General features: G+C 35.1%; 1 protein-coding gene across 6 annotated transcripts in view; it reads left to right on the forward strand.

Moving 5' to 3' along the window:
• VPS13B (vacuolar protein sorting 13 homolog B) overlaps nt 1-27,792 on the forward strand; it is a 486,767-nt gene that overhangs the window by 135,708 nt on the left and 323,267 nt on the right. For all 6 annotated transcript variants that reach the window (XM_052788600.1, XM_052788599.1, XM_052788598.1 and 3 more), the window contains exons 18-19: nt 25,078-25,212; nt 26,067-26,240. In XM_052788600.1, the coding sequence (XP_052644560.1) occupies nt 25,078-25,212; nt 26,067-26,240 (309 nt within the window). The remainder of the gene's footprint in view (nt 1-25,077; nt 25,213-26,066; nt 26,241-27,792) is intronic.

Genomic DNA, 27,792 nt, shown 5'->3' on the forward strand with positions numbered 1-27,792 from the left:
TAGTGGGTTTTAACACTTAAATGTATGAAATTAATGTAGTGGTGGCATTCATAGCTGCTTTTCAGAATCACTAATCTAGCACAACAGGGCCCTGATGCCTGAGGCCTCTAGGCAGTAGCTCAAAACAAATAATATTTACCTTTGTGTGGAAGGATATTAAGTACATTACCCAGAAACAAAGCAGTGGTTTGTGTTCTTTCTTTGTAATTATCATATCTCATTTATAATGTATTCAGAGTTTTGCTTTGTTCCCCCTCAGCCCCATGATTACAGTGTGTGTGAGCCAGATTTTTTTTTTTTTAACTATTCTTTCAGTCTAATTGTCCGCCTAATGGAAGGCTTTAAGGGTTCAAGGAATAAACACATAAAACTTGGATCTAGCTCTTAAAAAGACACAGATAATCTTTTTTGAAACTTTTGGTACCTGTTTGTTCTTGTATACACTATTGAAGCGTTTTGGTGCCAGATTTTGATTGCAGGCACTTTCATAAGGATAAGAGGGTTTTAAAACTCATCTGTACTGTCTTATGAAGGATGTGATTTCCTATTACTTTTAGCTGATGTAGGATCATACTACTGTGTAAAGGGGTGGTCCTACCTTCCACACCTGACAGCAGCTTTCCCACACCTTCTAATGATCAGGCAGATATGTGAGCAGTTAGTTCAGCTTGTAGATCCAGCTGGAAATTGCTCCTTCTGAGGGTTATTTTTCAGTCAATTTAGACATTTACCTGGCTTATAATGTGCCCACATGAGCATTAGAGGCAACTCAAGACAGAGGGAATGATGGCACTGCCCCAGGGGAGAGCACCTCAGAGCTGAATGAATTTATAAGCTGGTCTTGATATCATGCTTTGCAGCCATCTCAAGCTCTTATTTTAATGCATCCGCTTCTTTTCTTTTACTTTCAAAAGATGCACAATCTTGCAGGTTAAGATTGTTTACATTCTTTGTGTGTTTAAAATAATTATTAATACCCCCTTCTTATTGTTTACACTGGACTTGTAAATTACATAGGATTATTTGTGCCTCTTCTATTAATGATGAAATCCATACTGCCTCAATCAAAAGGATGTCAGAGCTGATGAAATTCTACATTCTGCTATGCTGGAAAATACTTGTAGCATTGTGCCAAAAATACTTTGTGCATTACTCTTGAGAGGTAAAACAGCTGAAATTTTTTAGTAACATCCCTCCATTGAAAATTTACTAAGCAGATATCTGTAGTCAGCATGTAGGTAGGATTTAGTCCCTCAATTTTGAAGTGGTGAGTAACTTTCTGTGAAGCAAAGTTTTGATTTTTTTTTTTTTTTTTTATATACTACTACATTTCAGAAGTTGTCACTACTTAGCCAGTCTCATAGGGTAGCATTTCTGCAGATACACTGCCATAAAAAAGTCAACTGGTTTTTTGTGGCCTTAAAGAGGGGGAAAAAAACGTCAACATTTAAAGGTTGTTCATCTTACCTTGGAGATGTAAGAGGAGAAATTTAAAGTAGCAGTCAAGAGAATAAAAATTTTCGATTATAGGAAGGTGCATATGAAGATGGTGTTTGTGAAGGGATCCTGTGATTATGAAGAGTTGTGAAACAAGCCTCTGTACAGCTGCATGGGTATGCTGTGCAAAGAAAACTACTATTTTTATCCAAAACTATGCTAAGCATTAATATTATCCACAGTCCAAAACCAGTAACAATGTTTTTTATAAGAGCTACCACACCTGGCCTGTAGATAATTCTTCTTTAACAAGAAAAGTTCTTCTGGTGTGGTATTACTGGAACAAATATGAATTTATTGTTTGCAATTTGGGTCTTTTGGGGATGGTGGTGTGGTTAGTTTGGTTTGCTCTGTGTTCTATGCAAATAGGTAAGACGCAGTCTCCTTGAAGTCTCTCAGTCACTTGTATTTCCTTCTAATTAAATGATTGATTTCAGTGTTTTGCTTTATTTGATATCTGTACAAAAATTCTCTGTACGCCAGGTTGTATGGCTGCGTTTTGTGCAGTTTCTTACTAAAATAAGTAAATACATTACCTCATCTCTTAATCAGCCAACTATGCCACTGATGACCCAATATTTATGGTGTAATGCTGCCACTGTTGAAGCTCAGCCAGACTCCAGGGACTTGTCTGTAATATGCTGCTGTAGGCAATTCTTAGGGTGTAGAGCCAAATACGTTTTTCCCTTATTTTCATTTCCACTTTCATTTCCTCTGGGATTTTTATTTCCTGAGGAAGGTTGGCCTTTCCTTCAGTTGCTTGAATATGTAAATGGTCTACCTGTTTTGTGGTCATTGGGTGCAACTGGAGCAAGAGTGAGTGTTTTCCTTTGTTTTTGTCTTTTGTTTCTTTGTTTCCCTTAAGTATGCCATGTGTTTGTATAGGTGTGGTATTTTTTATACTAGCAACATAACTGATCAGCAACACAGATGAGATTTCTTTACGTGGCATTCTTATAAGATACTTATCATTACTTTTTTTTTTTTTTGGTTTTCAAATTAGTTTATATAATTGCAGCAGAAATATTTTAGACTTCTGCAGATCTTTAGGGAATGTGACTGAGAATTGTCAGCTTATGTGTGGCTGAAAAGCAGCTAAATGAATTGTAGAACTGCTGTGTTCCCTTTTTTAAAAAAATATAACAAAGGCATTACCTGTAAGGAAGTTGTTGGAGTAATTCTAAATGAGTAGGTTTCTAAAGCTGCTGGCAGCCTCCATTTTTAACATTGTCTTCTGGAAAAACAAAATTTGATCATCAGTAAGATTATTCTTAATCTTTCTTATCAAAACATCTGGATATTTTTGGCTTTACCCTACAGTGATGACATACTTAATAGAGGAAGTAAAAAAATACGCATTCCTTATAAAAGAAATTAGATCTCTGTCTTGTTTTCTTTTATTTTACACATCACATTTATGTGTGTCCATATCACTATGGGCATATTTTCTTCTTTAAAAGGCATTTGAATCTTAAGTATTAGGGTAGTATGTCTATCTTAGCTTTGCCACCAGTGTTAGAAATCTTTACTTTTTTTTTTTTTTTTTTAATTTGGGTCACTGTTATGGGGTAAATTGACTTTCACATATCATGTTAATATAATCTTTCCTTAATTTCCTGTTGTAAATAGTTTACGCCTTTTGTATGGTCTGTCTTTTGTGTATTGTCTCCTGTTGCAATGAAATACTTTGGGTTGGTGAGATAACAACCTAGATCCTTCCACCTGTGAATGTATTGGCAGATGTATAGTTTCCCATGATAGGATGAAGCCTATTGAAAGTTAGCGTGTTTAACATCAGTTGCCATTTCATATAGCTGGTCTACACATTGCTTCTGTGTGCTCTGTGAAAAGGTTATTAGTTAACTATTTCCTCTGAGAATTAATTTGAAACATGTCTGATTATTAATTATGCATTCTGGTCGGTGTGTTGAAAAAAATTCTTTCCTGGATTTATTGACATTGTCTGAAGTCTTGGGAACTGCACTGTCATGTGTTGTGTAACTGCTACAAGAAGTAGCTAATGCATTGTGATGTGAATGGAGAAGCTTGATGTTAGAATATTTTATTTATTCTATGATATAATTGAACTTAGAGGAGTTCTCCCTTGCTCCCCCACTTATATACAAGTTCTTCAAAGCACTGATGTAATTTGAAAGGCTTCATTATCATGGTTTATTATTTGTTTGCTGAGTACGGGCTTCTTAGCACTGCAAAATTGATTTCCATTGCCATATGTGAAACTTCTGAATTTGTTGCAGTAGCATAATGAAAAGTCCTGAAAGAAGATGGAAGTTAAAGCTTAATTTAACATATTTTTTGGTGTGATCTTCAGGGAGAATGTTGCTTAGCTCTACTTGCCTATTATTAATTCTTTGGTGACTTCTCACAAGTCATCCTGTTTATCCAGAAGAGATAATCAAGTTCTTCACAGTGAAGGGTTTAATAGTTGAGCTCAGTTTGCTATGGTGAGAAGAACCACGGGCTTGCCTCTGGAAATAATAATTACAAATGAGCAACAATACTGCTGTTACAGATGCAGTAATTTTAGTTTTGTTCCATAAGCAATTGCCCTCAGAGCTAAATTAACATGAGAATTAACTTGAGTATGAATAACCCAGATACAGACTGTAGGGAAGAATTTGATCCTCTTCTAACGTCAGCATAAAGAGAAGCAATATTCACAGCAATTCCTAATTAGCATTCTTGCATGGACCCCTTAGCTCTAACTTCTGCAATGCTAGCATATGTGGATTCAAGATATGTATATACATTAAGGGTAGGCTTAAATTGTTGTTTGTGGGGAAAGAATCTGCTAAGAAGAAATGTTTTGTGATGTGTGTGTGTGTTTCTTTCTGGGAAGTGACTGGAGACTATTGAGATCAAAGTCTGTCAGCAGGAGTAGTTAATGTGAGGTATGTGGAAATGCATGGTAAAGAAGGTTCCATGTTGTGTGATGTTTTGTGTTTTGTTTTTTTTTTTTTTTTTTTTTAGGTTCTGTATATGTTTATTTTCAGAGTAAGACTTATGGAGTACATTGTTAGAATACAGTGTTCTAAGCACAAATGCCATTTTTCCACAACTGTAGTGTATGCTTGTGCCTATAGGACAGAATTAAGGCAAATGAAATAATAAACATCCTTATAGTTATGTTCCAATTTTTCTGAGTTATAAAAGGAGGAGATCTTTTCTGAGTGTGACATGCTAAATATTGAATTAATTTTCAAAGCAATGTCTGCTTTTCATTTTTAAGATGGTACTGTATTTAATGTATTCTAGACATGTGAAAATGATTATGGAAATGAGGGTATGTGATCTGAGCTTCACTGCCACTTTGGTGTGCAGTCTAACTTGCTTTAAAGACCATGTTATTCAACACTTCTGCTAATAAGGACAGTTTTCTGTTAAGCACAATAATTATCTCATTTTATTTCTTTTTAGGAGACTTCTGTTTTTATAGATACAGAAATTATAGTCTCAATATTGGAAGTTGCATTGAGAGCTCCACTTTTGACTTTTTAATGTTTTTATCTGGAAAAAGCGATTTGTGTGAAAATATGTTCTGTTTATTGGAAGGTCCGATATTCCCCCCCCCCCCCCCCCCCCCCCGCCCCCAAACAAGAGTTCTAATTTTATATTGGTGTTTTTCCAATATTGAGTAAAGTGTTTCTGAGTAGCAAACAAGAAGACAGTAGCTCTTCTGATTTGGGGTAGTAGAAGGGCTGTTGCCATTTGCCTTTTCTCTTAGATATTGTTTTTGGTGGTATTTCATGGCTAATCTCTCACATATCTTCTCACTCTGCTGATGTCTATAACTAGCAAAATTGCGGCTTGATAGTCCCTGGGGAAGAATAGTAGTAGCTTCTTAAAGTGACGCTGTGTAAAAATGACATGAACTATTGACTGTCCCTCAGTTTACTGTTAACTAATTATTGTAATTGGAAAAGTTTATTAGTTAACACTGCTTAGTCATAAATTAACTTGTTAAAATACAGTGTGTGAAGAACTTCATTTGGAAAGCTTGAAGGACTTAACAGAACTGAGTTCTTTGCTTGAGACAACAGCTGCTTGGACTGCTAGAAAGAAATTAATTTTCACCTCTGCACTCTCTGTCTCAAATTCTGAGAAAAAATACTGTTTTCATAGATTGATTGATATAAGTAGGAGAATATACAATATATTGTTGTATAATGAAGACATGTAGTCCTCTTTAAGGATTTAATTTAGCTGGGCTTTAACCATAGATTTATAATTAGTATGTAAATACTTAAAAATGCCAGAGAAGTAAATGGGTTTTAAAAATTAATTATCTATTTGGTCCTTCAAGGCTTCAGAAGAGTCGAGGACAAATAGTGTTTTACTTTGGTAAATAAGCCACTTCACTGCTTTGTTGAAGAAATTGTACATGAAGACTGGAGTTAAATCTTTAAAAATCTACTGCACCAAAATATCTGCCAGGAGGACTTTTTCTGTCGAACTGTGTAAAGAAAGCATTACATTAAATCCACATTTCATGGGCATATTATGGAAGGAAACTACTTATCAATGCACATCTTATATAAGTAGGTAGTATGCAAATAATTCATCCTGTTTTCCTCACAGTGATCTTTTCCTGGGATCTTTCAATAAGGAACGTAAAGTTAAAATTTCATTTTTATGTGGAAACAAAAAAGAACATGCAGTTTATTTATTAAGTTATTTTGCCTTAAATAGTATTATAAAATACAAAACAGTGGTAGTCGCTTACTGATTTAATTACCGTAGATGTCAGAGATAAAACTTACTACAGAAAAAAGTAAAATCTCAAAGATGAAGCAGTTGTGTAGTTTCCAAACAAGTAATACAGGACATATTGAAAAAACATAAGAAATGGTTTAATTTCATTAACTGTGGTCTAATATGTTGTGCATCCCACTCTTGGTAAACCACAGCGGCATTTACTGGCTATTGCTTCAAAGCACTACTGTTTTTCATCCCTTTTCATTGGCCAAATGTGTCATAAGAGCATTAACTAAAGTCTGGAAAACAGTTCTCATGGATTTTGCTTTAATGATAAATCTAACATATAGTGCACTTGCTGATATAATCAAGTGAATGGAATTTCCAAAATCTTGACTTAATGTCTTTTAAGTATGAAGCAATAATGTTTTTATGAAGTAGCTTTTAAATGGCATTTGTTGAAGTGGAGAGCAGCTGGATTAGAAGGGTCTGTTTCTAACTGCAATCAGCAATGATCATAGTATCGTATTACAGTCACCCTATAAAATAGCTTGTATTTTAAGAAAAATGGGGAAAAAGTGGAGGTAGGAATGGAGAGAGAAGTAAGCATGGTCTGTGTGATGCCCAAAGGGGTCTGGAATTGGTTACAGTTTGATAATGTTGCTTCAGCTGTTTAGGCAACAGTGTAGTTCTCAATATAGGAAGTTCTTTATCAATTTAGGTTTTGCCCAGTTTTTAAAATGTTGTGGAGATACAGTCAATATGCATTTCTTAAGCATTTTAAGATGATGGGTGGCTTTTTAATTGTAATGTTTACCAGGGTAAGATATAACTAGAATAAAGATCAAAATTACAGAATGTTTTGCAGTTCTTCCCTCTGTTTCTCTGTACTATAAAATCTTTTTTACTACGTTTGCATTTGTATCCATTTGTATAAATGGAATGTATATCTGTATATCCCACCGTGGTTTTGTCCCTTTTTCAGTTGATAGGCTCTTTGAACAGGGACAATATTTTCTTTTATTTCTTACAGAACATTAAATATGTTAGTGAAGGTGTGTTCTAAAATTTAAAAGTCACTGATGAGACTCGAACTTTAATTTAGGAAACCATTGCATCCTTCCAGTAATTTTTTATGGGTTCTCTTCTTTAATGTGTTGTATCAATGGATTAACTTACCTGCAAGCCATTTTGTTTGTTTCAGCAATAACTTGTAGTTCTCCTGTGGTAGGCAAGATGTATATACTTCACTAAATTATCGAGGTCTGCTGGCTTAACATTGTGCAGGGATGTCTTAAGTGTTAGGCCTCAATGAATAAATAAAAATTTTGGAGACGTGAAATGCTCTTATGCAGCAGTGCTCTTGTTCATCAACATTCTTGAGTAGTTCCCAAGTGGGAGTCTTATATGCTTTAACTTTTATTAATTTGATAAAAAAAAAAAGGCATGCTATCTGCAGCAGAAAATGTAGTTCAGCAATGCCTTTTTTCTCCTAGATTTTTTGATTTGCTTTATTCCAGAAGGGTTTGATACAGTGTTAGGCAGGATCTGATTAACATAGACATAATATGACTGTGCCTAAAATCCCAGCCAGCTAAGGCAGACAAATTGTTGAATTTGAGTTTTAAATTAAAAGAAAACAAAAGTGTACATGACTTGATTGTGAAGCAATTCTGAACACTGTTTGACTTGTGTAGGCAAAAAAATGCCTGCATTCTAGCTGTATAGATATATCTTTTATCATTAGAATAAGATCTGTGTTTCCCCATCAGTTAGCTCAAATAAGTTCATTTTTCTTCCTGGAGAGGACCTTTTGTTGAAAGTACTTCACTTGCCTGAGCTCTCTAGGCAGAGAAGAAGGTCTACGGCTTGATTTAATTGTACTGGAATGCAGTTCCTCAGGGTATGGGAATGGGCTAAGGGAAACTTGCATCATGATGTGCCTAGATGATTTTTTTTTTTTTTTTTTTTTTTTAAATAGGAAAGGGTTGTCTCAGAGAGCTCAGGCCAGATTCAGATCCATACTTACAACAAGGCCAAGCCAAGTTCCATATTTAGTCTGGTCAGGGAAGTAGGTCCTGATGTTCTGCTGGCTTCTGTAGGACTTTCCCTTTTGTGGAGCCCTACTACTATGAGAGTGTTCAGGGCTCTCCTTCCTTGTCTTCTGTCTCTTACTAGGACATTCCACCTGCCACCCCCAGTAACAGACACTTGGAACACCATGCATTTGTAGTACCAAAATATGATCATACTCTTAGTAGCATCTGTGCTTGGGTCCATCATTTTCATAGGTGATATTGAAGCTTTACTTCTGGAAAGGCTGAATCTGAGTGACTTGGCAGCAGCGGAGCTGATGTATAACACAGCAATTATTGTGGTGTTCAGTTAATCCGGAGGATTGTCCAGTAACAGCAAGCTTAAGGTTGTTTCTGTGTACAAGTAGAAAACTTTTTAGATCTACATATATAACAGCAACACTGTTATAGTTCTGTGTTAATTGTGTAGTGATAAATTTTGTATGATATTAATAAAATTATTACAAAACATGAATCCTCCCATATCTAATAAATAAATGCCCCTGTAAGACCTTGTATTTCTCTAGAGAAATTAATGCCCAGAAGTTGAATGTTTTTCTTGAGGTCGGGTAGGAAATACCTGCCAAAACCAGGATTAGAACACAAGTTTCTGATGGATAAATCCATGTATAATCCATTGTATTGTAATGCCCAGGGAAACCAATGCCCCTCACCCTTCTCCTTGCTCTCTCTTTCCCCCTCTCTAATTTCTATTCTCTTATAGTTCACTGCATTGTATTGATTAACACTTATGACCGCTAATTCCTCTTTTAAAATTTTCTTGTAATATTCGCAGAAACACTGTCTTGAATTTTTCCTGAAAATTCAGACTTTTGCCAAGAGGACTAGTAGTTTGGAAAGGCACAGTTTTACAGTTTTATGGAGATCACATTATTTTGCTGTATAATACTGTGATCATCTTAATTGCTTTTCAAGAAAGATGTTTTAGTTTTTTTCTGAAGTAGGGCCTACTGATTTCTTGGGAGCTCTTATATGACGGTAGATCATTTTAATAAAACAATTATTTTTTTCTTTTAAATATGATTGTTTATCGGTGGTATAATATGCCATTAAATCTTGATAACTTTGCCCTCAAACCATCAGTCTGTTCTGCCCTATTCTGTTTATTCTTGTATCTTTGATATGGACTGTGTCTTTAGTTTACCGGAAAAGAGTAATTCCATGGTTAAAGCTTTATGTTTCCTTTTGTAGGCTGTAGATCCAAGATGGGTATGTATATATGCAAAATATGTATCCCTGAAATTATAGATTTTTTGTTTTGATTCAGAAAGATAGAGTTGTTTGCGTAAAAGGAATAATTAACTTTGCAATCTCCATTTTCCCTATATTCTAAATATCCTTTTCTTTTTGTTTTGAAGTGTTTCTTTGATTTTGTTATGACATGTTTTAGTGGCTGTCATACTGAGCATGACTGAGTGTTGTTCATCTCTGTCTCTGGTGCCACTTGTGCCTTTTCAGCATTTACTACAACCTGTTGGGCTTAAAAGAACAGCTACATTTATACCACATGAGGAAATCACTATGTGATTGTTAGTTACCTATCAGTAATTCTATATGATTAGATCTTACGTTACCATAATGTTAACGTAACCTTTCTGTACATTACTGAGCCACCAATAGTTATATGCCTGGAGGATGACAGATACATGGTCTTGAAATGTCATTAGGTCATGTTTAAGAAAGTGACTTTTAGGAAGCCCCTTTGCATCTTTCTTGAAATCATGCAATTAACTTAATGAAGAAGAGGCAGTTGGGAATGGATTCCTGCTCACAATGTTCCCAGGTTGCTGCCAAGTACTGCTGTATGCAAGGAGAAAAGTGGTAACGTTCTCAGTGCTTGTCAATGTCCACCCTACTGATGTGTTAAATTGACATCTTCCCCCCAGCACATGAAATCTGAAAGAGCTGTTATGAGTGTGTAAATATGTCATCTTCAGAAAAGAGAGCTATGGGTAAGATCTGGTAAACTTTTGTGATTCTTAATAAACACCAAAGACAAGCAAGCACATGTGCCTGCACATTATTTGAACTCAGAGTTTAACGGATAAAATGCATCTAGGATTTGTCCTGATAGTGTTCATATTTTCTCATCTTTTCTGAGGCAATTTTTAAATGCTAAAACACATACCATACACTGAACATTCTGGATAAATAGGTGGCAAATTGTTTTAAAATTTTTATTCATTTTCTTATTGATTCATTTTATTCTTGCTTTTGACATATGAAGTTTCTTAAAGGAAATTTGCATAAAATTAGGCTTACTGCTTTTTCTGGTTGATTAAAATATTTTTAACATCTGTATGACCACCATGAAATTCTGTGGATGCTAGTGTCTACCAAAGAGTTCTGAGAGAGAGTAATTTTTATTGGTTTTTTTAAAAACATTAAAATCATACTTTAAACAAGCAAGCAAGTTACAGTAAAGTATTTATTCTGCACTTCTTTTTGTCAAGTGTTTTTAGGAATTCACCTGTGATCTAAGCAGTTGGAGAAAAAAACATAGAGATAGAAAAATGCTATGTAGTTATAGTAAATGTGACAAAGTATAATATATAACTAGTAAGAAACTTTATGATATACTAACTATAATTGATTCCAGTGATTTGTCTGTTAAAGCCAATGCAAATAATTGTAACATCTGTCAAAAACCAACCACTAGCATGAAAACCTTTTAACATTTTGCACTTAATAAACTATTTTATACATAAACTACCTTATTGTTTATATTAAAAACTAAAAAATATTCAGTCTGTTCCAGCCATTCTAACAAAAACTTTAATAAGTAGACATTGCATAAAAATGACACAATCCAGCAGTTATTTGGTAAGGCCAGCATAATCATAAATTTACCATCCATGCTTTTCCAAAAATACTAACCCATATTGTTCTCCCTGGACCTGTTGCAGGGATGACTAATCCAGCTGCTGAGGTCTCCCTTTATGTGTTTGATGGAACACTTGGCTTGCTAGACTACAGCTGTGTGTTTATGTGCAGTGCACACCTGCAGAGGCCTGACAAATAGCTGTAGTATGCAGAGTATACAAAATTACCCTGGCGGTGCTGCAAATAAGGAAGTTTCTGTTTTGAAGTCCATATGTGTGTGAGCTTGAGATGCCAGCTGGGGTATTTATGTTGCATTGCACAGATGTAAAACTGCCAACTGATTTTATACCAAATAAAGGCTAATCTTTTTATACATACTTGGTGTCAGAGTTATGAAGTGGTACATAAGAATGTTCTCACGACTTAGCTCTTTTAAAATAAAAGCTGACATTAAAAATGCTCGAACTCACAATATGCATAGAGGGTAAAGATAAAAACGTACTGTATTTACTTAGATATCTGCTATAGCACAGTATCTTAAGGGTTTTATTATTAGTGATGTATAGTTATTAGCTGCACATAATCAGGACTTGATTTATTGTATGCATATACACTATACTATGTATTCTTTTTTCCGTGAGGTCACTTCAGTTCTGTGTTGAATCCAGTTTATTGGTTCTGAAATGTGAAAGCCCAGTTTATATAGCTACTTAACTTGAAAGCTTTGCTTTCCTATTTTCAAATGTGTTTAAGCACAGTGGTAATTTTTCATCAAATATGATATGTATTTTCAAAATTGTCATTGTTAGTAAACCTTGTTTGTGAAGATACTTTTAAAGGTAATATTTGCTTTCAAATACTTAAGAAATTAAAATGGAAGCACTAATTTCATTTGCTATAAAACTAACAAATAGCACAGATACAAGTCTTGATTGTTTGATCATTTTAGTACCTGGACTTTTAGTATGAACTAGTTGCAAAGACAACAAGGTGAAATGAATAGATTGTTTGATGGTTCACTGCAAATACTTAAGTACTGCATACTTAATCCTTTTTAAATGCATAAAAGGAGGGCTTGGATGGGAGAGGGTTAATGTGCAGATGTGAAAGTGGACAGTTTCTGTGCTTCTGACTACTCACTTTGGAAGTTCTTTAAGCACTTAGTTACATTTTTAGGCTTAACACGCTTCAATTACATTTTTTTTTTTCTTCTCATTACTGTATCAAGCTATTTTAGTGCTGTTTTTAATTTGTTGGTTATTCTGGGCTACTAAAACATTTGAAGATGTGTAGAATTCTGCTTTGACTTAGTCTGTCACAATGTATACTTGAAACACATTTATGCTGAATGTGTAAGAACAAAGGAAATGGGAGCGACATTGAAGTATATCACTATAGAATGTGTCCCAAATGACTTAGGAATTTATTTTGCTAAATGTGATGTACAGCTTAGAAACGACTAGCCATCACACACAGCTCACCAGTCTGGTGGAGCTTTTATAAACCTAAAGAATTTCATACGTACACACATGTGCATGCACATGCTTACCCTGAGATAGCAGTCTTGGGCTTCCTGAGCTTAAAATTAACATCTGCAAACATCCCCCAGAAGCTCAAACATTACCCAGATTCACAAGGTTCAGAAATACAATTTCTTGATTCCTAAACTTTAGAGCAGAAATTTCAGGTGTTAATATTAGTTAGCTGAAGACGTAATGACGTACTGCAAGTGGAAGGAAGAGTTGATCTGTACACCCATAATACTGCAAAGGCATGTCTTCTTGGCTAACATAAACGAGTAAGTGTGCCTGTGGGATGCTCATACTACCATCAACTGCTGAGAGCTAGTCTATATAGCGGAGAAGGCTGAGAAAGAATACAGAAAAAGCCAAATCTGAGTGAAAAATGGAAACACTTCAAAAGAAGTTACTTCTGCTAGATGAGTACAGGAAGTCTTAATTGTTGTTATATCCTCTATTTAGGAAGTATATTTAAGACCAAAAGAGCAGAATTCTATTGGTGTGTGAGGAAATATGTTGCAAAGATGCTTTACTTATTTTGTGTCAGGGCCAGCTCTCTTATAGAAGAGTATCACTTCAAACAGATTGCCGGCACTGCAGGTTGCAAACACACAATTGAAGGCTTCTAGTTCTCAGCTCATGCACAGATGTCTTTCAATAAGTTTAGCCAGTAATTTCTTCAAATTGCTCAGTTTATCAGCAGCACATGTCATCAATCCTGGAGTGGTTGCTCAAGTCAAACTACAGAATCCTTAGCTTACAGACACAGCTGCAAACAGGTGAACAGGCAGAAAGTAATTTGTGCAGCTTGGTGGCTGTCAGACAAAAGACAGACAATCTGTGTTTAAAACAGATTGCAGGCCTTGCATGAGCCAGACAAAAGGGATTTCTACAACTGCAAATAATTCCAAGGTTAACGTATTTTCCTTTCTGCCATTAGGTGATTTGTTAAAATTGGAAACAACGAGCATTATAAATCTACACAGAAACTAGAGATAAGATGAAAGAGAAAAACATCGCTAAATAAGTTTACATCCTTGTGTTGAAAAGCGTACAACTGGCATTCATATAGGCCTCCTTTTTATAAACTAAGCCGAGCTATAATTCCTATAAGGACATTCAGTACATATTTGAAATTTTGGTAAGGACATCTAATTGGCAAAAGAAACAGCATTGTAAAAAGTAAGTTCATAGTAATGTTCCTCTGTATTAAAAAGTTGACCTTTTTTTTTTGTTTTCAAATTCTCCTTTGGATATCATTCTAAGATACTGTGAAGATTTATCAGGATTTCATTTTAACTTTGAAGTCCTCTCTTCCTCAGATATTTTAATATTGGGTAGATTTATCAAGATTTATTGTACGAAGTATAGCAGAGTTAAAATTTATAACAAACATGCATACTGTAGTGCTAACCTAATTATAGTAAGTTAGAAAACTGTACTTCCCCAATCACAGATATTACTTCTTCAAATGTATGACTATAGAATATCTATTCCTTCTACTTCTCATGGGCTCTGTAAACTTGCCTTGACCTCAAAACTTATTCTGCAGCATTCCATGAGGTACTAATCAAGCTAATGTAATATAGTCCTTCTTCCTGTTTAGTTCAGCGAGTAAGTACTTACATGCAATAATATTGACAGGTAATTCTATGCTTAGTTTAAGTTGTTCTGGCAAATTTATTTTCCATGTTATTAAAAACTTACCAACGTAAAGAGAAGTGGATGGGAGAAGATGCAAAGAGTAACTGTCTACTTTAAGGTAGCAGCTGCTTTTGTGAAGGTATGATTCTGTGCATAGAGGATAAATCAGTCTGCTAAGGACACTGTTTGAAATACATTGAAATCATTGTGCTTTCTGTGTGTAATATGGTAATACATATTACAATGAATTCATGAATACAGTTGTATGATTCTGGTTAATTGTGCAGAAGTATTTACAGAAATTATTTAAATAGTCCTGTCAAAGTTCAGTATTGTTTTTTTTTTAAATGAAAAACGGGAGCTTACTTAAAAATAGTATGTTCTTTTTATAACGTGGTCATGCCTATGTTACATACTTGAGTCCAATATGAATGTTGTCATAACTGAAGAACACTATTGTTAGGCTATTGCAAGTTTATACTTTTATCAAAATACAGTAGTAAATAACTCTGAAGGGAAACCTTATACTGAGGTTGAGTTAAGGAATTCCTTAAATTTCTCAACTATAAAGAAGTATGTCACAAGCATGTGCTTTAATAAGCTATAGTGTGGAAGTACCCTTTTTCATGCTTTCTTTTGACAAAATGCTAATTCCAAGATTAAATTGTGTCCGTAATATATGCTATGTTACAGGACTTCCCTTGCATTTGGATTTTCTTCTTTTTTGTATCTTAATAGACAGTAAGATTTTTAACCTCTCAGAAATTAATCATGCTAATGGAGATTTTGTATTCTTTAGCCAGAGAAGATTATATATAAGCTTCTTTTTTTATAATGCTGACAGCACGTGTATTGCTTGTTGGTTGTGCAGTGTATATGCTGTAGATTGTAGCCTGACATTGCTATGGTGTTAGCATGTATGGGCTTCATGTATTCACTGTGAAGGTGAGATCATCATCTTTAAAGGATGGTTTTAATTTGTGTTGGTGAATCAAGTGGATACTGTATTTAAGAAGGGGAAAAAAGTGTACTCATGCAGGTTGCTGTCTGCAGTCCAAATTGCTGATCAGAGAGTCTTTATACACATCGGTAATGTGCTGTGCAATATAAGCTGAAATATATTCCACAAGGGAGGAAAACGGAATAGGTTACATACGCTGTTCCTAAGTGCAATGAATATAAAACTCCATTACTCACTTTAAGCAGGTGCTTTTTATATGAGGCTTTAAAGAAATATAAAACTGCTGGTGAAATGATTGGTTTGTACAGACACGACTTAACTTCCAGTACTTTGACCAGATAAAGAGGCTAAAAATATTTCTACAAACATTTCTTTAATGATTTCAAGGATTAAAGGTTAATATTCTCCTGGTGTAAGAAACTGCCATTCCAGACACTAAATGTACTGTTTCTCTTTAAGTCCTCAGTAGTTGCATAGAATATTTAAAAGAAAATAAAAAGATTTTTGTTAAACTTAGAGCATTGTGGTTTTAAGTTTATATTCTAAACAATGTATATTTAAACTGCTGGGAGGACCACAGTGGTATCATTAAGAAATCCAGTGCCATATAGAAAAATGTGATTGAATGATACTCCAGTTAGAAACAAAACTCATTTTTAAAGAAAGTGAAATTTTGTCATCTATGTGCCTGGAAAACTCTATGTGAGGGGGTAGCCTCAGATCTTTCTGTTCTTTAAAGCAGCATATACTGTCTGAAAAGGAAAATCATGGGGAGGCTGTTCAAGATAATACTGATATAATGTATTTTAATCTTTTTCCATGTAATATCTATCATGTTTTACTTACCCACCCTGTCTGAATTACTGTCTTCCTGCTATTTCCTACTCCTTAACAGTCAGTGTTCCCAGCAGCAACCTCTGTTGTCCATCTTTTAACTACACAACTGCTGTCTGTCTTCACTTCCTAACTGAAAGATGTTAATGTTCTCTTTTGCTTTCCCCCACCATCCCCAGCAACTCAGGAAATCAAACTGTTAATGATTACACCTTAGATGTTAGTTCTTTATTTTTTTGAAAATACTGTTACCGAACACACCTGCCCTTCTGAATTTTTATAAACCTTTGCGGTCTAGAATCCTCAATTGTTGACCTTTTTACTGGTCCATAACTATTCTGTCCTATATGCAATTATCTCAAATTGAGCTTGTGAGAGATTTCAGTCATTAGATACTCTGTTTGACAGCAAGCAGGTGACCAGGTGTCATGTGTGTTACAGGGAAGCTCATAACCATGTGTAGGTCCAGGTGAGATCTGGCATTTCTTGTCTCTTGCATAGTAGGTATGTTACATAGCACTTTAAGGTTTGCATCTGCTCTGGTGAATGAGGCAAAGGAATACAAACTCATTAGGTAACCAGGCTTTATTAGTTTCATAGTTGCCAAATAGCTTATTTAAATAGATGTGTCTTAGAGAAATGAGCTCCACAGTTGAAACAGAAGGTGATGAGATCTGAGATGACCTCTGGTTTCTCTAAGACTTTGTTCTTTCATCCCACATTTTGCTGTCCTAGAAAGCTGTAGATGTCCTTTTTCTCTAGTTACTATGCACCTTTTTACTAAAAGAAGGGTTGTAAAATGCAGGTTTTATTCCAGAACCTAAGATATATTGCAACTTATACTTAGCGTATTTGAAGATAAGGCATTTGAACTGGTACTGGATTGAACTTGAACTAGACTTAATAGAAACTCAGGACAGAAAATGCAGTTAAATTTTTTTGGTGATCATATTAGCATATATTAATGAGAAGGTGTTTTAATATACTTTATGTGTTGACATTTTGCATGAGCTATTGAACTTATCCTCAGATACAGCAAAACTAGTGTATTTGAAAGGGGTAGAGGCTTATATGACTCAGATGGAAGCAACTGATTGCAAGTGCATGCTTCCAACCAAAGGGTGTGTTGCTAGGGGTGGAAACTGTAAGCTCTTTCCTCTCTCCATCTTATTCAGGATCTTGCTTCAAATACTTTATGGTGAAAGTTTCTCAAGTACTTATTTATCTGTATCCTGGAAGCATTTGCATCCATGTCATTTTTAGCATTTGTCTGCTGACAATGTATAGATATGAGGATTGATAGGACATGCTTTTTAAGAGTTAGAAATTCAGATTCTGATAGTTTTTCTGCATTTTCTTGGAAGACAAAAGTTGTTTTAATGCATTAACTTGGGCTTCTACCATTTGTCTCATGATACAGCGGTATCTGAAATGTAGCTGTTGAATTGTACAAAAAAGAAAATCAATCCTTTTCTTCTTTTTGAACCTCTGTTTACAACAGCAGGAACAGTGCCACTAAAGCCACTTTAATCCTGTGTCCTGACCAGTGTCACGTTGCCAAATCCAAAATAATAGCTTCAATTAGGTATGCTTATGATTGGCAATGCCTAAATAGCCTGAATGTTAGCAATAACAAGGATAATAATAAAAAGTTGCCCAAAACTATGCTTCTCACAGCAAGGTTTTAGAGCTATTTGCAGTACTATATATGTTTAAAGATGGAAGGTGGTATTCCTTCACTAAACGTTGGCTGTTTAGATCAAAAGGAGCAGCAGTTGGACTGTATGGATTGTATTTCTGTACGCTACACTGACAATGGTTCAGGATGGTCCTTGTCCTTTTGATAGGTTGTGGTAGTAAGTCCGTGAATGTTTGCTGACCAGCCTTAGTACAGTGGGTAAAGGGAGTTCTGAAACATTTCCCAGCTCTGTTGTATTTTCAGAGAAGTGGGCTTTTTTCAGTGGTAGATGCTTAGTTGTTCTATGAGCATTCAAAATTAAAGCATTATTTTACCTGACTGGATAATCACTTAAAACAGATTATCAATAAGGAATTATTCAAAGGTGCCTCTGACCTAGAATGCCTTAAACATATTATTCCAAACGTTCTCTGACTTCTTCAATACTGGTTTTCAGTCTTTGAATCACAGGTTTTTTATTTAACTCCATTTGAAGCAGGATTTTAGAAAAATCAAGAAGTTTGTGGATTAAGGCAGGTGGGGACCTGTATGAAGGGTGTTGTGTGGAGTCTCAAAACGGGAATGTAGCAATGGGGATTTGCCAGATATAAATGGCTCTCCCTGTAGGCGAAATGCTGTTGTTCTTTAGCAAGCTGGGAAATTTTTTTGCAATATGTAAATCTCCAATTACTAAATGGTGGTCCTATGTCTGTTTTAGTGTTTAGGAAATGGAGAAGCCTTAATTAGTTTATAGGCAGTTTAAGGATTAAAGCGGTTAGTTACAGAGGTTTTAATATTCATCTCCAAAGTGAAGACCAGTGTATGACTGGCTGTGTGCTTGGCCCTGAAATCTGTCTGTGAAAATACTGAAAGTATGTGAGGAGATTAATTTTTGTGTTGTGTGTGTGCGCATATATGTGCTTTTTGCAGCTTATGTTCTGATGAAGAGAATGGTAGATACTTACATAGATAAATATTTAGTTATTGTTGCCCAAGAAGAAAGCAGCTTGACCTTCTTTAGGGAGTATTTCAGTCTGTCAATAACTGCTTTCACCCTTCCATGCATTTTCCTTTGAGTACCATAGTTGAAGAGAAAATGAAAGCAGAGCTGGTTTTTTGTTGTTTTTTTTTTTTTTTTTAGGACAAGTTTCTTTTAGGTGTGGAACTGTGGCACAAGAAGCTCAAGACAGTAGAAAATCTGTCCACCTCACCATACATTAGAGGCAAGACAAGTCTACTATAATCCTGTTGTTATTGCCCTGTTAGGTCTTGGGAGTGGGTGGGGATGAAACAGTAATTTCTTAGAATAGAGTGGTATGTAGACTGAAAACTGGTTGACACAGTTACAAGAAAATAAATAATGATGATGATCAGAATAGCAATAGTAATGCTAAATAAAGTTGAGTTAGGAAAAAGTAGACCAATCTCTTGACACCTCCGTAAAATAAGCTGCCTGAATTACTGTTTTGTAGAAGAAAGAAAATAGTAGCCTGTGAGTGTCTGTATTAGGGCTGCAAAATGTGGTCTGCAGACTATGGTGACAGATTAAAAATGTGGACTTGTGAACACAGTAAAGATGTTTGGGGAACTTCATCACAAAGATTTAGTTTTACTACAGGAAAAACTGAGAAAGTATTTATAACCTGGCTTCTACATTTTAGAAAATCTCTCTCTTTTTTCCAATTAAAAAAAAAAAAAGGAAGAAAAAATACCCCAAACACAACCCCCCCAGTATTTTCAGGTGTTGTGTGCAAGGAAGCACAGTGATCGAACAAGTTGTTGAAGTTCCTACACTGCTGCTGTTTTACTGCAAGGAAGAACATGAAAGCTCATGCTCCCCCAATGCTTTGAATGTGAGAAGTAGGGCCAATGCCAGCTAGAGCTGGTCGTTGCGGCTTCTATTATGTTTGTACTGCAAGGAGGAAGGAATTAAGTTTGGTTTTATCTTCAAGTTCCTCAGAAGTGCCGTCTCTAACCAAGTTCAGTACAGACTTTCAGAAGTTCTCAGTGAGGGCACTGCTTAAGCAGGGACTGCACACAAATGAGTATCTCTCATGAAAGAAATGAGGTTTCTCTTATGCTTTGATTTGTTTACTAGCTTTTCTGTGTCCGTCATGTAAAACTTAAATATATATTTCTGTGAAAATAATTGGACATTTTTTCTTGATTCCAGTAAGACTTAGGCCTAAATGTTATTTCATTTGGTTAATAGCTCCTTGCTTTTATTCATGGATTTGTCTTTTTACTGAGTTTGAAATCATTTTGACGTGTATGTGACAGTCTTTTACTATATCATGTTGCCAAAGCATAGTTTACTGGTACTTAATGCTTTAAATATTGAAATTTTTCCTTCTGAGGCCATAACCTAAATATGGGGAGAATTCATGTGGAGCTGCTTCTAGAAGTTTTAGTCATGCCTTATTCATTTCCTATTTCATACTTTGCAGTGTTCTCTCTTTTATGATCTTTCTAAAGAATTATTTATTGTATATCAGGGATTTGGCAGCACATAGTCCTGACTCTTGTCCTCAGAATCAGTAACATACCTCTTTTGCTGGTTTCCTGTATTTTCTATTGATCATTTTAGATTTTGTCTCTTGGTTTTCCATTAATCATTGCAAATTCACCTTACTACGAATGGATTGGTAGAAGATGTATAGGCCATTGGTAAAATCACTAGTTAGGTAACTTTTTTAAACAGGTCTAAAATTAAATGATTGCCTAGCGTTAATAGGCTTGTTAGCAGAAATCCTGGGCTGATCTATATAGACACAATTGTGACCTGCGTTTAGATATTCGATTCCCTCCTGCTTGCACATAGAATGTCATTGAATGTAGGGACTTGGGGCAAGCTGTGTAGTTGGGTTATGTACCTGGAGAGGATCAAAGCTATGACCAGAAAAGTTTGGGGGGAGGATGTGAATGCCTGCTTTAAAGTGTGGGAGAACCTTCCTCGATAGTGTGATACTTCTGTGCATGTTTCTAGAACAGAATGGCTATTTAGGCTTGGAGTTGAAATTAAAGTGAGTTTGTGTGCACAAAGTGTAAATTGTCAAGGCATAGTAGATTTTAAGTTAGAAAACCTTTCTGCCTATTTTGGGGTTCTGCAGTATGGAAAGAACAGCTTTTTAGGTCTGTGGTGATGTGTTGTATTCTATGTGTGATAAGAGTGATTCAGCTAAAACAGATTATGTTTGATCACCAAGTATAAACATTGTTACATATCGGGAAGGAAACACTTGATTTTTACTGCAAATAGTTCTACAATGGGTGAGATGTTTCCAGTACAAAAATCACACAACTAGAAAATCATCATTTTTATCTGGAAGCAGCCATAGATTATATTTGGTAGAGTATGTGTGTCTATCTCCATAAAGTCTTTGATTACCATGTTCTTGATGAAAATAATAAATTAACTAAAGAAAATGTGAGGTGTACTGAAAAACAAACATGGTTGCTCTATTCTCCAATTTTGACTCCACTGAGCAACAAAGTCAAGTAAATCATAGTGCTGCTTTTGAAAGCGTGATTCCAGAGCGAGTACAGCACAAATTCTACTTTGTTGTCTTGCACCTTAGAAATAAGCCTTTCTCATGTTTCATTTGCAGGACGTTGAATTTGGATAATGTTGCTGTTGGCAATGATAGATTTCGTTTCCCTAGTTCCTCTTTGAATTCATGCTCAATGTCTTAATTAAAATCCCGTGGGGTGTTTGTCTCCATACTAAATTTGAGTTAGTATTTGGAGGCATGAAGCATTTCTTATCTAGGAGTTTTAACATTTTCCTGCTCAATCAACCCTGTGAGAAGACACTACTTCAAAAAGTTTATAAACATTGAGGAGAGGGAAGGAAGCCGCAGTCTTCACTCGCTTAAACATTTGTTTGCTGAAGTAGGTATTTAAGGAATATTTTAGCTATGTGTACAACTGTTGAGACTTTGATTTTATAATGATACTATCATGATGAAAGAGATAATAAGGGAGAATACTTGGGAAGAACTAAAGTTACAAGGATGGAAGCTACAGATAGTCAGAGGCATACGTAGGAAACAAGGCTTCTTTATTCTTATAGAGCACCTTGCCAATTTGAGCAGTTTGAGGGATGGTTCATCATTTCCAAAAATTTTCAGAGACTGAAGAAAATGTGCTGTTTCCCTATATTAAACCTGTTAATTATAAATGGTTCACTAAAAGTCTCTAAACTTTCTGTTCTTTGAAAAAGAGACTTGTCATTGAGTAAGGGGAATCACCTTAGGTTCAGGTGATTTTGTCTTTGTGATGAAAGTCTAGTTAGACATCCTAAGTTCCTTATTCCTTACTGTAGGCTCTGTATAGGATTTTAATATTTAATAAATGGGTTTTCTGAGTATCCCCCTGTCCAGAGTTGTGCAACCTGAACAGAATTAATATTTCTTGCAACTTCTCCTTGATTACTGTGGTGTGCTGTGGTTATCAGCTGTTAAAACTGGGAGCAGGATGATGATGCCATTTGATGTCAAAGCAACGTAGAAAAGGAGGAGCATGATTATGCTATGTTTTCCTAATACTCTTCTATTTTCTTTTCAAATAGTTGAAAACAATTGAGGTGTTCATCCTATCCCTCTAACAGGTGTTCCAGAAAGAAATAGCTTATTTACTGCTATCAGTTACTTCTTTGTATGCATTAAAATATAATTGTTAATTATATGATCACTTATTAAGGGTTTGTGGGTTTCTTAAAAGTCACGCCATTCAGCTTTCCTAGCTTCCCATCATGATCCCTAACTACTGGCTGGGTGAAAAACAGTGCACTGGCTAGTTTGAGCTATGCTTTGCTGACTGTGATGCATATGCTGACTGGTCAGGTAACAGGACAAATATACCCACATTTTTATGAAGATTGTAGGAAATAAATGTCTTCAGTAATGCTGCCATATCTTGTTGAAATTCAACGATTCCAGAAGTTATTTGGTGAGGTAATAGGAGTGAATAGAAACAAATAGGGAGCATGATTACCTGGAACTTGGTTCCTTGTTTTCAAATATGATACTAAAACAAAATTCAAGTTATGCATGTAACTAACATGGAAAGTTTTAGTCTTAATGCAGAGAGGTTGTCCAGGGTAATGCATCTAAAAGCGGACTCCATGATGGAAAATACGTGGGTTTAAAAGTAGTTGATCTTCCATAGTGAAGTGAGAGAAATGTATTGGACATCGCACCTTGTATTTTGAAGCATAAAAGAGTTGCTGAAAGATGGGAACAGCAAGAAGCTACCAGTTTTGAGAAGACTTGAAAGATGGGGGTCAAATGTATGAACTCAAATGTGTTTTGCTTTGACTGTAATCTTGGCTGCTACTAATAGTATTTTATAATCTTTGTTTTGGAATAGGCAGAAGACATGGAAAAACATACTTTTTTTTTTTCTTTTTTCTTTTCTTTTTTCTTTTCAACACAATGGCCTCTATTTGCACAAGTTTATAGGAGGTATGAGGAGGCAGAGCCAAGACTAGGAGATGCCTAAAGATACCCTATCAGCTTTTGACAAATTCATGTGTTGTGTCTGATACTACACCTTAGATCAAAGGGGATTTTCAGCTTTAAAAGAGGCTTACCCTGGGCAAGACTGGGAATAAGGGTGTATTCACGAGACTAAAACCGGTAGCTGATCTTTCAGACTGAGAACCGATGGGGTGTTTTTAGTGGCAGGCGCACAAATGGGTTGCAGTGAGCATTCTTTGAGCCTGAAGCCCTCCTGAATCACAAATTGGGAAAAGGCTGGGTGTACCTTGAGCACAAAAGACAGGCTAAATTTTGATAACAAAGTATGCACAGAATGTGGAACCTACTTTCACATGTCAGTCTGGTTTACTAATGCCATGTGTCTCTTCGTATGCTGCTTTTCTCTTCCTACCTTGGAAAGTACTTTTTATTAAAAAATTATTTTAATGTCTTAGCAGAACAAAACTTAAATAAATATATGTCAAGAAGTCTGCTTACCAAATGATTTTATATGCACTACCAAATACACTTCAATGTTTAGGAACTGGAATAGGCACAGTGAAGTAAGCACAATTACCAGGTTTAATCCTAAATCTTCTGTTTCCTATAATTTTTTAGGAATTTTTGTTTACTAGTTATTATATATTAAAGGTTGTTCTTCGGCATAAATCTTTAGGAGATTGTGCAACAAAACTACTGAGTTAATTCTGTAGAGAATATATTAAGTTTCTTTAATGTGTATAATCTTGACACACATATCAAAATGCTTTAAAATTTTTTTTTTTACCTGATATTCCATAATACTTTCCTTGCATAATTATGGATTTTGGAACAAATTCTATGTTACATATGCGAGGAAACAGTTCCATAATTATACTAATGTTTGCATAATTAACAAGCTGCTTGCCAATTTTAACTGACAAATTCCAAGTCACTTTTGCATGAGGGGAAAAAACCCATAAAAAATGGTAACTTCTGTTAGTTTTTCCTTTCATACTTCTTACAGGTGTTGAAACTATTTATTTCCAATTTGCAAGTAAATTTATGTATTTTCTTCTGATAGGCAGCGCTGTACAGAATAGGAGGGCTGGCTTCCTCCACCCATGCTCTGGGGCTGTTTGGGGGCTGCCCTCAAGCTCTGCCAACATATCTCAGTCCTGACTTGTAAGATCCCCTGCTGCTGCTGCCATGGTTCTAGGCAGCTCTTCAGAAGTGACTGCCAATAGCACCAATTTCTTCCAACCGGTGCGGTAGTTTTCTGGTGTGCACAAATGGGGGCTGAAGAAAGACCACCAAAACTTATTTCCACTTTTGACCTAAGGCAAGGTTTGAACTCCAGTTTCCATTGAAAAATGGCAAGTGTGCCATTGGCTTTCTGTGCCGTTCAGCTGCATGGATTTAATGCTTTACATTGCTACCGAGTAAAATGTTGTCGTCTAAATGTAAGCTGAAAACACTTAGTCATTTTAAGATCCTGAAATGAAAGGGTCATAATAAAAACATGAAAGAGAATAGTTGAGGTGGCAGTTATAAAGTGAAAACAAAAGTGTATGTATGTGTATATATACATGTTTATTATTCCAATTTCTAAGTGGCCTTGTGTGTTTTCCTCACAGTATCTTTATATATTTTATGCATAACTTTGTATTAAAATGCCCATATACAGCATTCTCTCACTTCCATTTAAAAACTGTGAATCACAACAAAAATGCTATAAGAACATCTAAGGTAGATAATTAAAGTATAATTAAGTTTAAATGCCTTGGTGAAGGAATATGAAAATATTTAAATTCAACAGGCTAGTACATTTGCAGTTTTCTTTTATTAGGTGTGAAATCTAAGAATCCCCTGCCAACTCTTGAGGGTTCAATCCAGAATGTTGAATTGAAGTACTGCGGCACATCATTGGTCAAATGTGCCTCTGGGACCGTGGGATCAATAAAAATTTGTGCCAAAGCCCCAGGTATGTGCAGCTGGACCATGTAAAACTTTATTGCCTGTATAGGAGAATTGGCCTTGCTTTTTACAAGGAGAGTTACTGAAACAAGAATTTACTCATTGTTCCTATGAATCAGAGAGGGTTTTTTGTATTCTGTTTTGGGGTTTTTATTATTATTGTTAAGTGTGCCAGGATGATCCACTCTGGCCCCAGTATAGTCAATTTTTACACTGAATAAAAAAATAAACATTTTTTTTTTCCTGCTGAGACAAATATTAATCTAAAAGCACTGAAGAAACTGGAATAACTCTGCATTTTCATATTACACAGAATATTTGCATTTTGCTTAATTTGTAGCATAATTTTGATGTTTTCTGTTGTTTAATGTTTCATTTTCCATTAATACTAGAAGCATGTATCTTGCTTTTGAAGTTTTTGAGGGCTCTGTGATAAATAGTTTTTAAATTTCTTTAACAGAATTTTTCTTGAAGAGCATGCAGGAACTTTTCCTACCAATGTCTATGATGTCTTCATATATAAAGGCAGCTAATGTCAAGAACATTAAAAACGTAGTATATTTAACTCTAAATTGAGCTCATGGTGATTTTTAAAGATACTATGTTATAAAGTTGGGATGGAATTACTATTTTAAAGAGAATTGATTACTTTATTTGAAATCCTCCTGAATGTAAAGACATTTTACAAGATAACATTGAGGAAGTTGTTTAACAGTTTATATGAGATTGCTCTTTCTATTTCCTCTTCTGATTCTGTATTTACAATGTTAATAGCTGTTCTCTTTGGACTAGTGAATGTGTATGTGTTGAAAATTTATCTTGTTACGGTAAAAGCTGTAAGGAGTCTAATCTTTATCTTAGGTGACTGTGGAAAAGAGAAGCTGATTCCTTTAATTCAAGGCCCTTCTGACACCAGAGACTTACACAGCAGTAAATGGCTCAATGAGAGTAGAAAGCCAGAATCTCTCTTAGCTCCAGATTTGGTAGCCTTTACAATCCAAATTCCACAGTATATGGACTACTGCCACAATTCTGGTAAGTGCAAGACTCTTGCTAAGCTGGTATCACATTACATTTTTCCTATCCAATGTAATTTTCAAAAGAGGGGCTTGATATAAAATGTGCCAAATGCCAAAGTATCTTTTTCACATACTGTACACATTATAACTTTAGCTCACTGTGAGACACAAAAGCTAAAAGGATTTTGATGTATGTCTTCTTCAATGAGGAATGCTTCATTGACTTTGGTTGGCTTTTAAATTACTTATACAGAACCTTTTGTAAACTTTGGGGGGGGGGGCAGGATCCATGTTGAAAATATTAGTTTTGTTTTTTCTTCCCTTTATCTATTGGGTTGAGCTTCTTATACAGAAATTTACATACTGCATTCAAAATGTTTCATATAAATTTGCAGCATAATTTATAATTAAATTAAGAATCTGTTTATCATAAAATTTGTTAATAATAAAGAGGTGATTTTTAAAATGCTACAGAGCACACATTTGACGTCATCAAGCTTGGTGTTGTGGTGGATTTAAATGAGAAACAAGTTGATGTTTTCAGAGAGTTGCTTGGATAAATTTAAGGGTGTTGTGGACTTTGTGGGCATAAGTACTCTTACCTGACATTCTTATGGTTTCTGTGGGCTTTAAAGAAAACATGGGTCTATTTTAAGCAACACCGACAATTTTGAAATGTATCTAGTTTAAAATAAGTATAATATAGTTTGTAAAATACACATGGATCTAGGTTTTGCTGTCAGTATGGCGCATTTTAAAAATCATGCTTTCGTGTTTTTAGAAGTTTATCCTGTTGCCATGCTAAGAGTGGAATCAAATGGGGGGGAGGGGGAGGACACAAACCCAAAAAGCATATAGTTTAAGGAAAGCAAAAGAATTAGCTGACCCCAATATTATGAAACACAAAAATAAACTGAAAATTGTGCTTTTTTTCCTCTATTTTTTTTCATGTGTAATGGTTATTGAATGTCATTAGTCTGAAAAGTGACAGTGAATTTATTACCATCTTTGTAATTTTTATGTGCATATGTAAGCAACACTTGAATCTTATGTAAAGTAAATATTTGTGAGCACTATGCACTCCAGCAGTTGTCAGGTTATTTTTTCAGTAACCATACTTGTATGTTTCTTGGAGAGCATCATGTTGGAAATGTTTACGGCAGTGTTTTTATAACAATTATCTTAAATTCCTGCCCCTAAAACATTGCTGAAAAGGAATTAATGACTCAACACTCTGAATTATTCAGATCCGTTTTTTAAAAAAAGTGAAAATCTGTTGCACCTGTTGTCTCACTTAAGTAGCTTTTAAATGTTCATAATAATAGTATTTATTACTGTTATTGATTATTGCATTTTCTGCCTTCCTCTTCTGAAAAGAGGATCTTTTCAGTTTAATTTTCTGATTTTTGTCTTAGCATATTAATTAAATTTTAAAGGAGCTGTGCATACATATATTGTAGAATTATTGCTTTTGTTGCAGGTCACAGTGATCACATACATTTTAGCTCATCAGTATTATGGATAGTCCAATTAGATAGTAGAGAATACTTGATAGGTTGTGACAGGAG

The sequence above is a fragment of the Harpia harpyja genome, chromosome 5 (genome assembly GCF_026419915.1).
Source record: "Harpia harpyja isolate bHarHar1 chromosome 5, bHarHar1 primary haplotype, whole genome shotgun sequence".
Lineage (NCBI taxonomy): Eukaryota > Metazoa > Chordata > Aves > Accipitriformes > Accipitridae > Harpia > Harpia harpyja.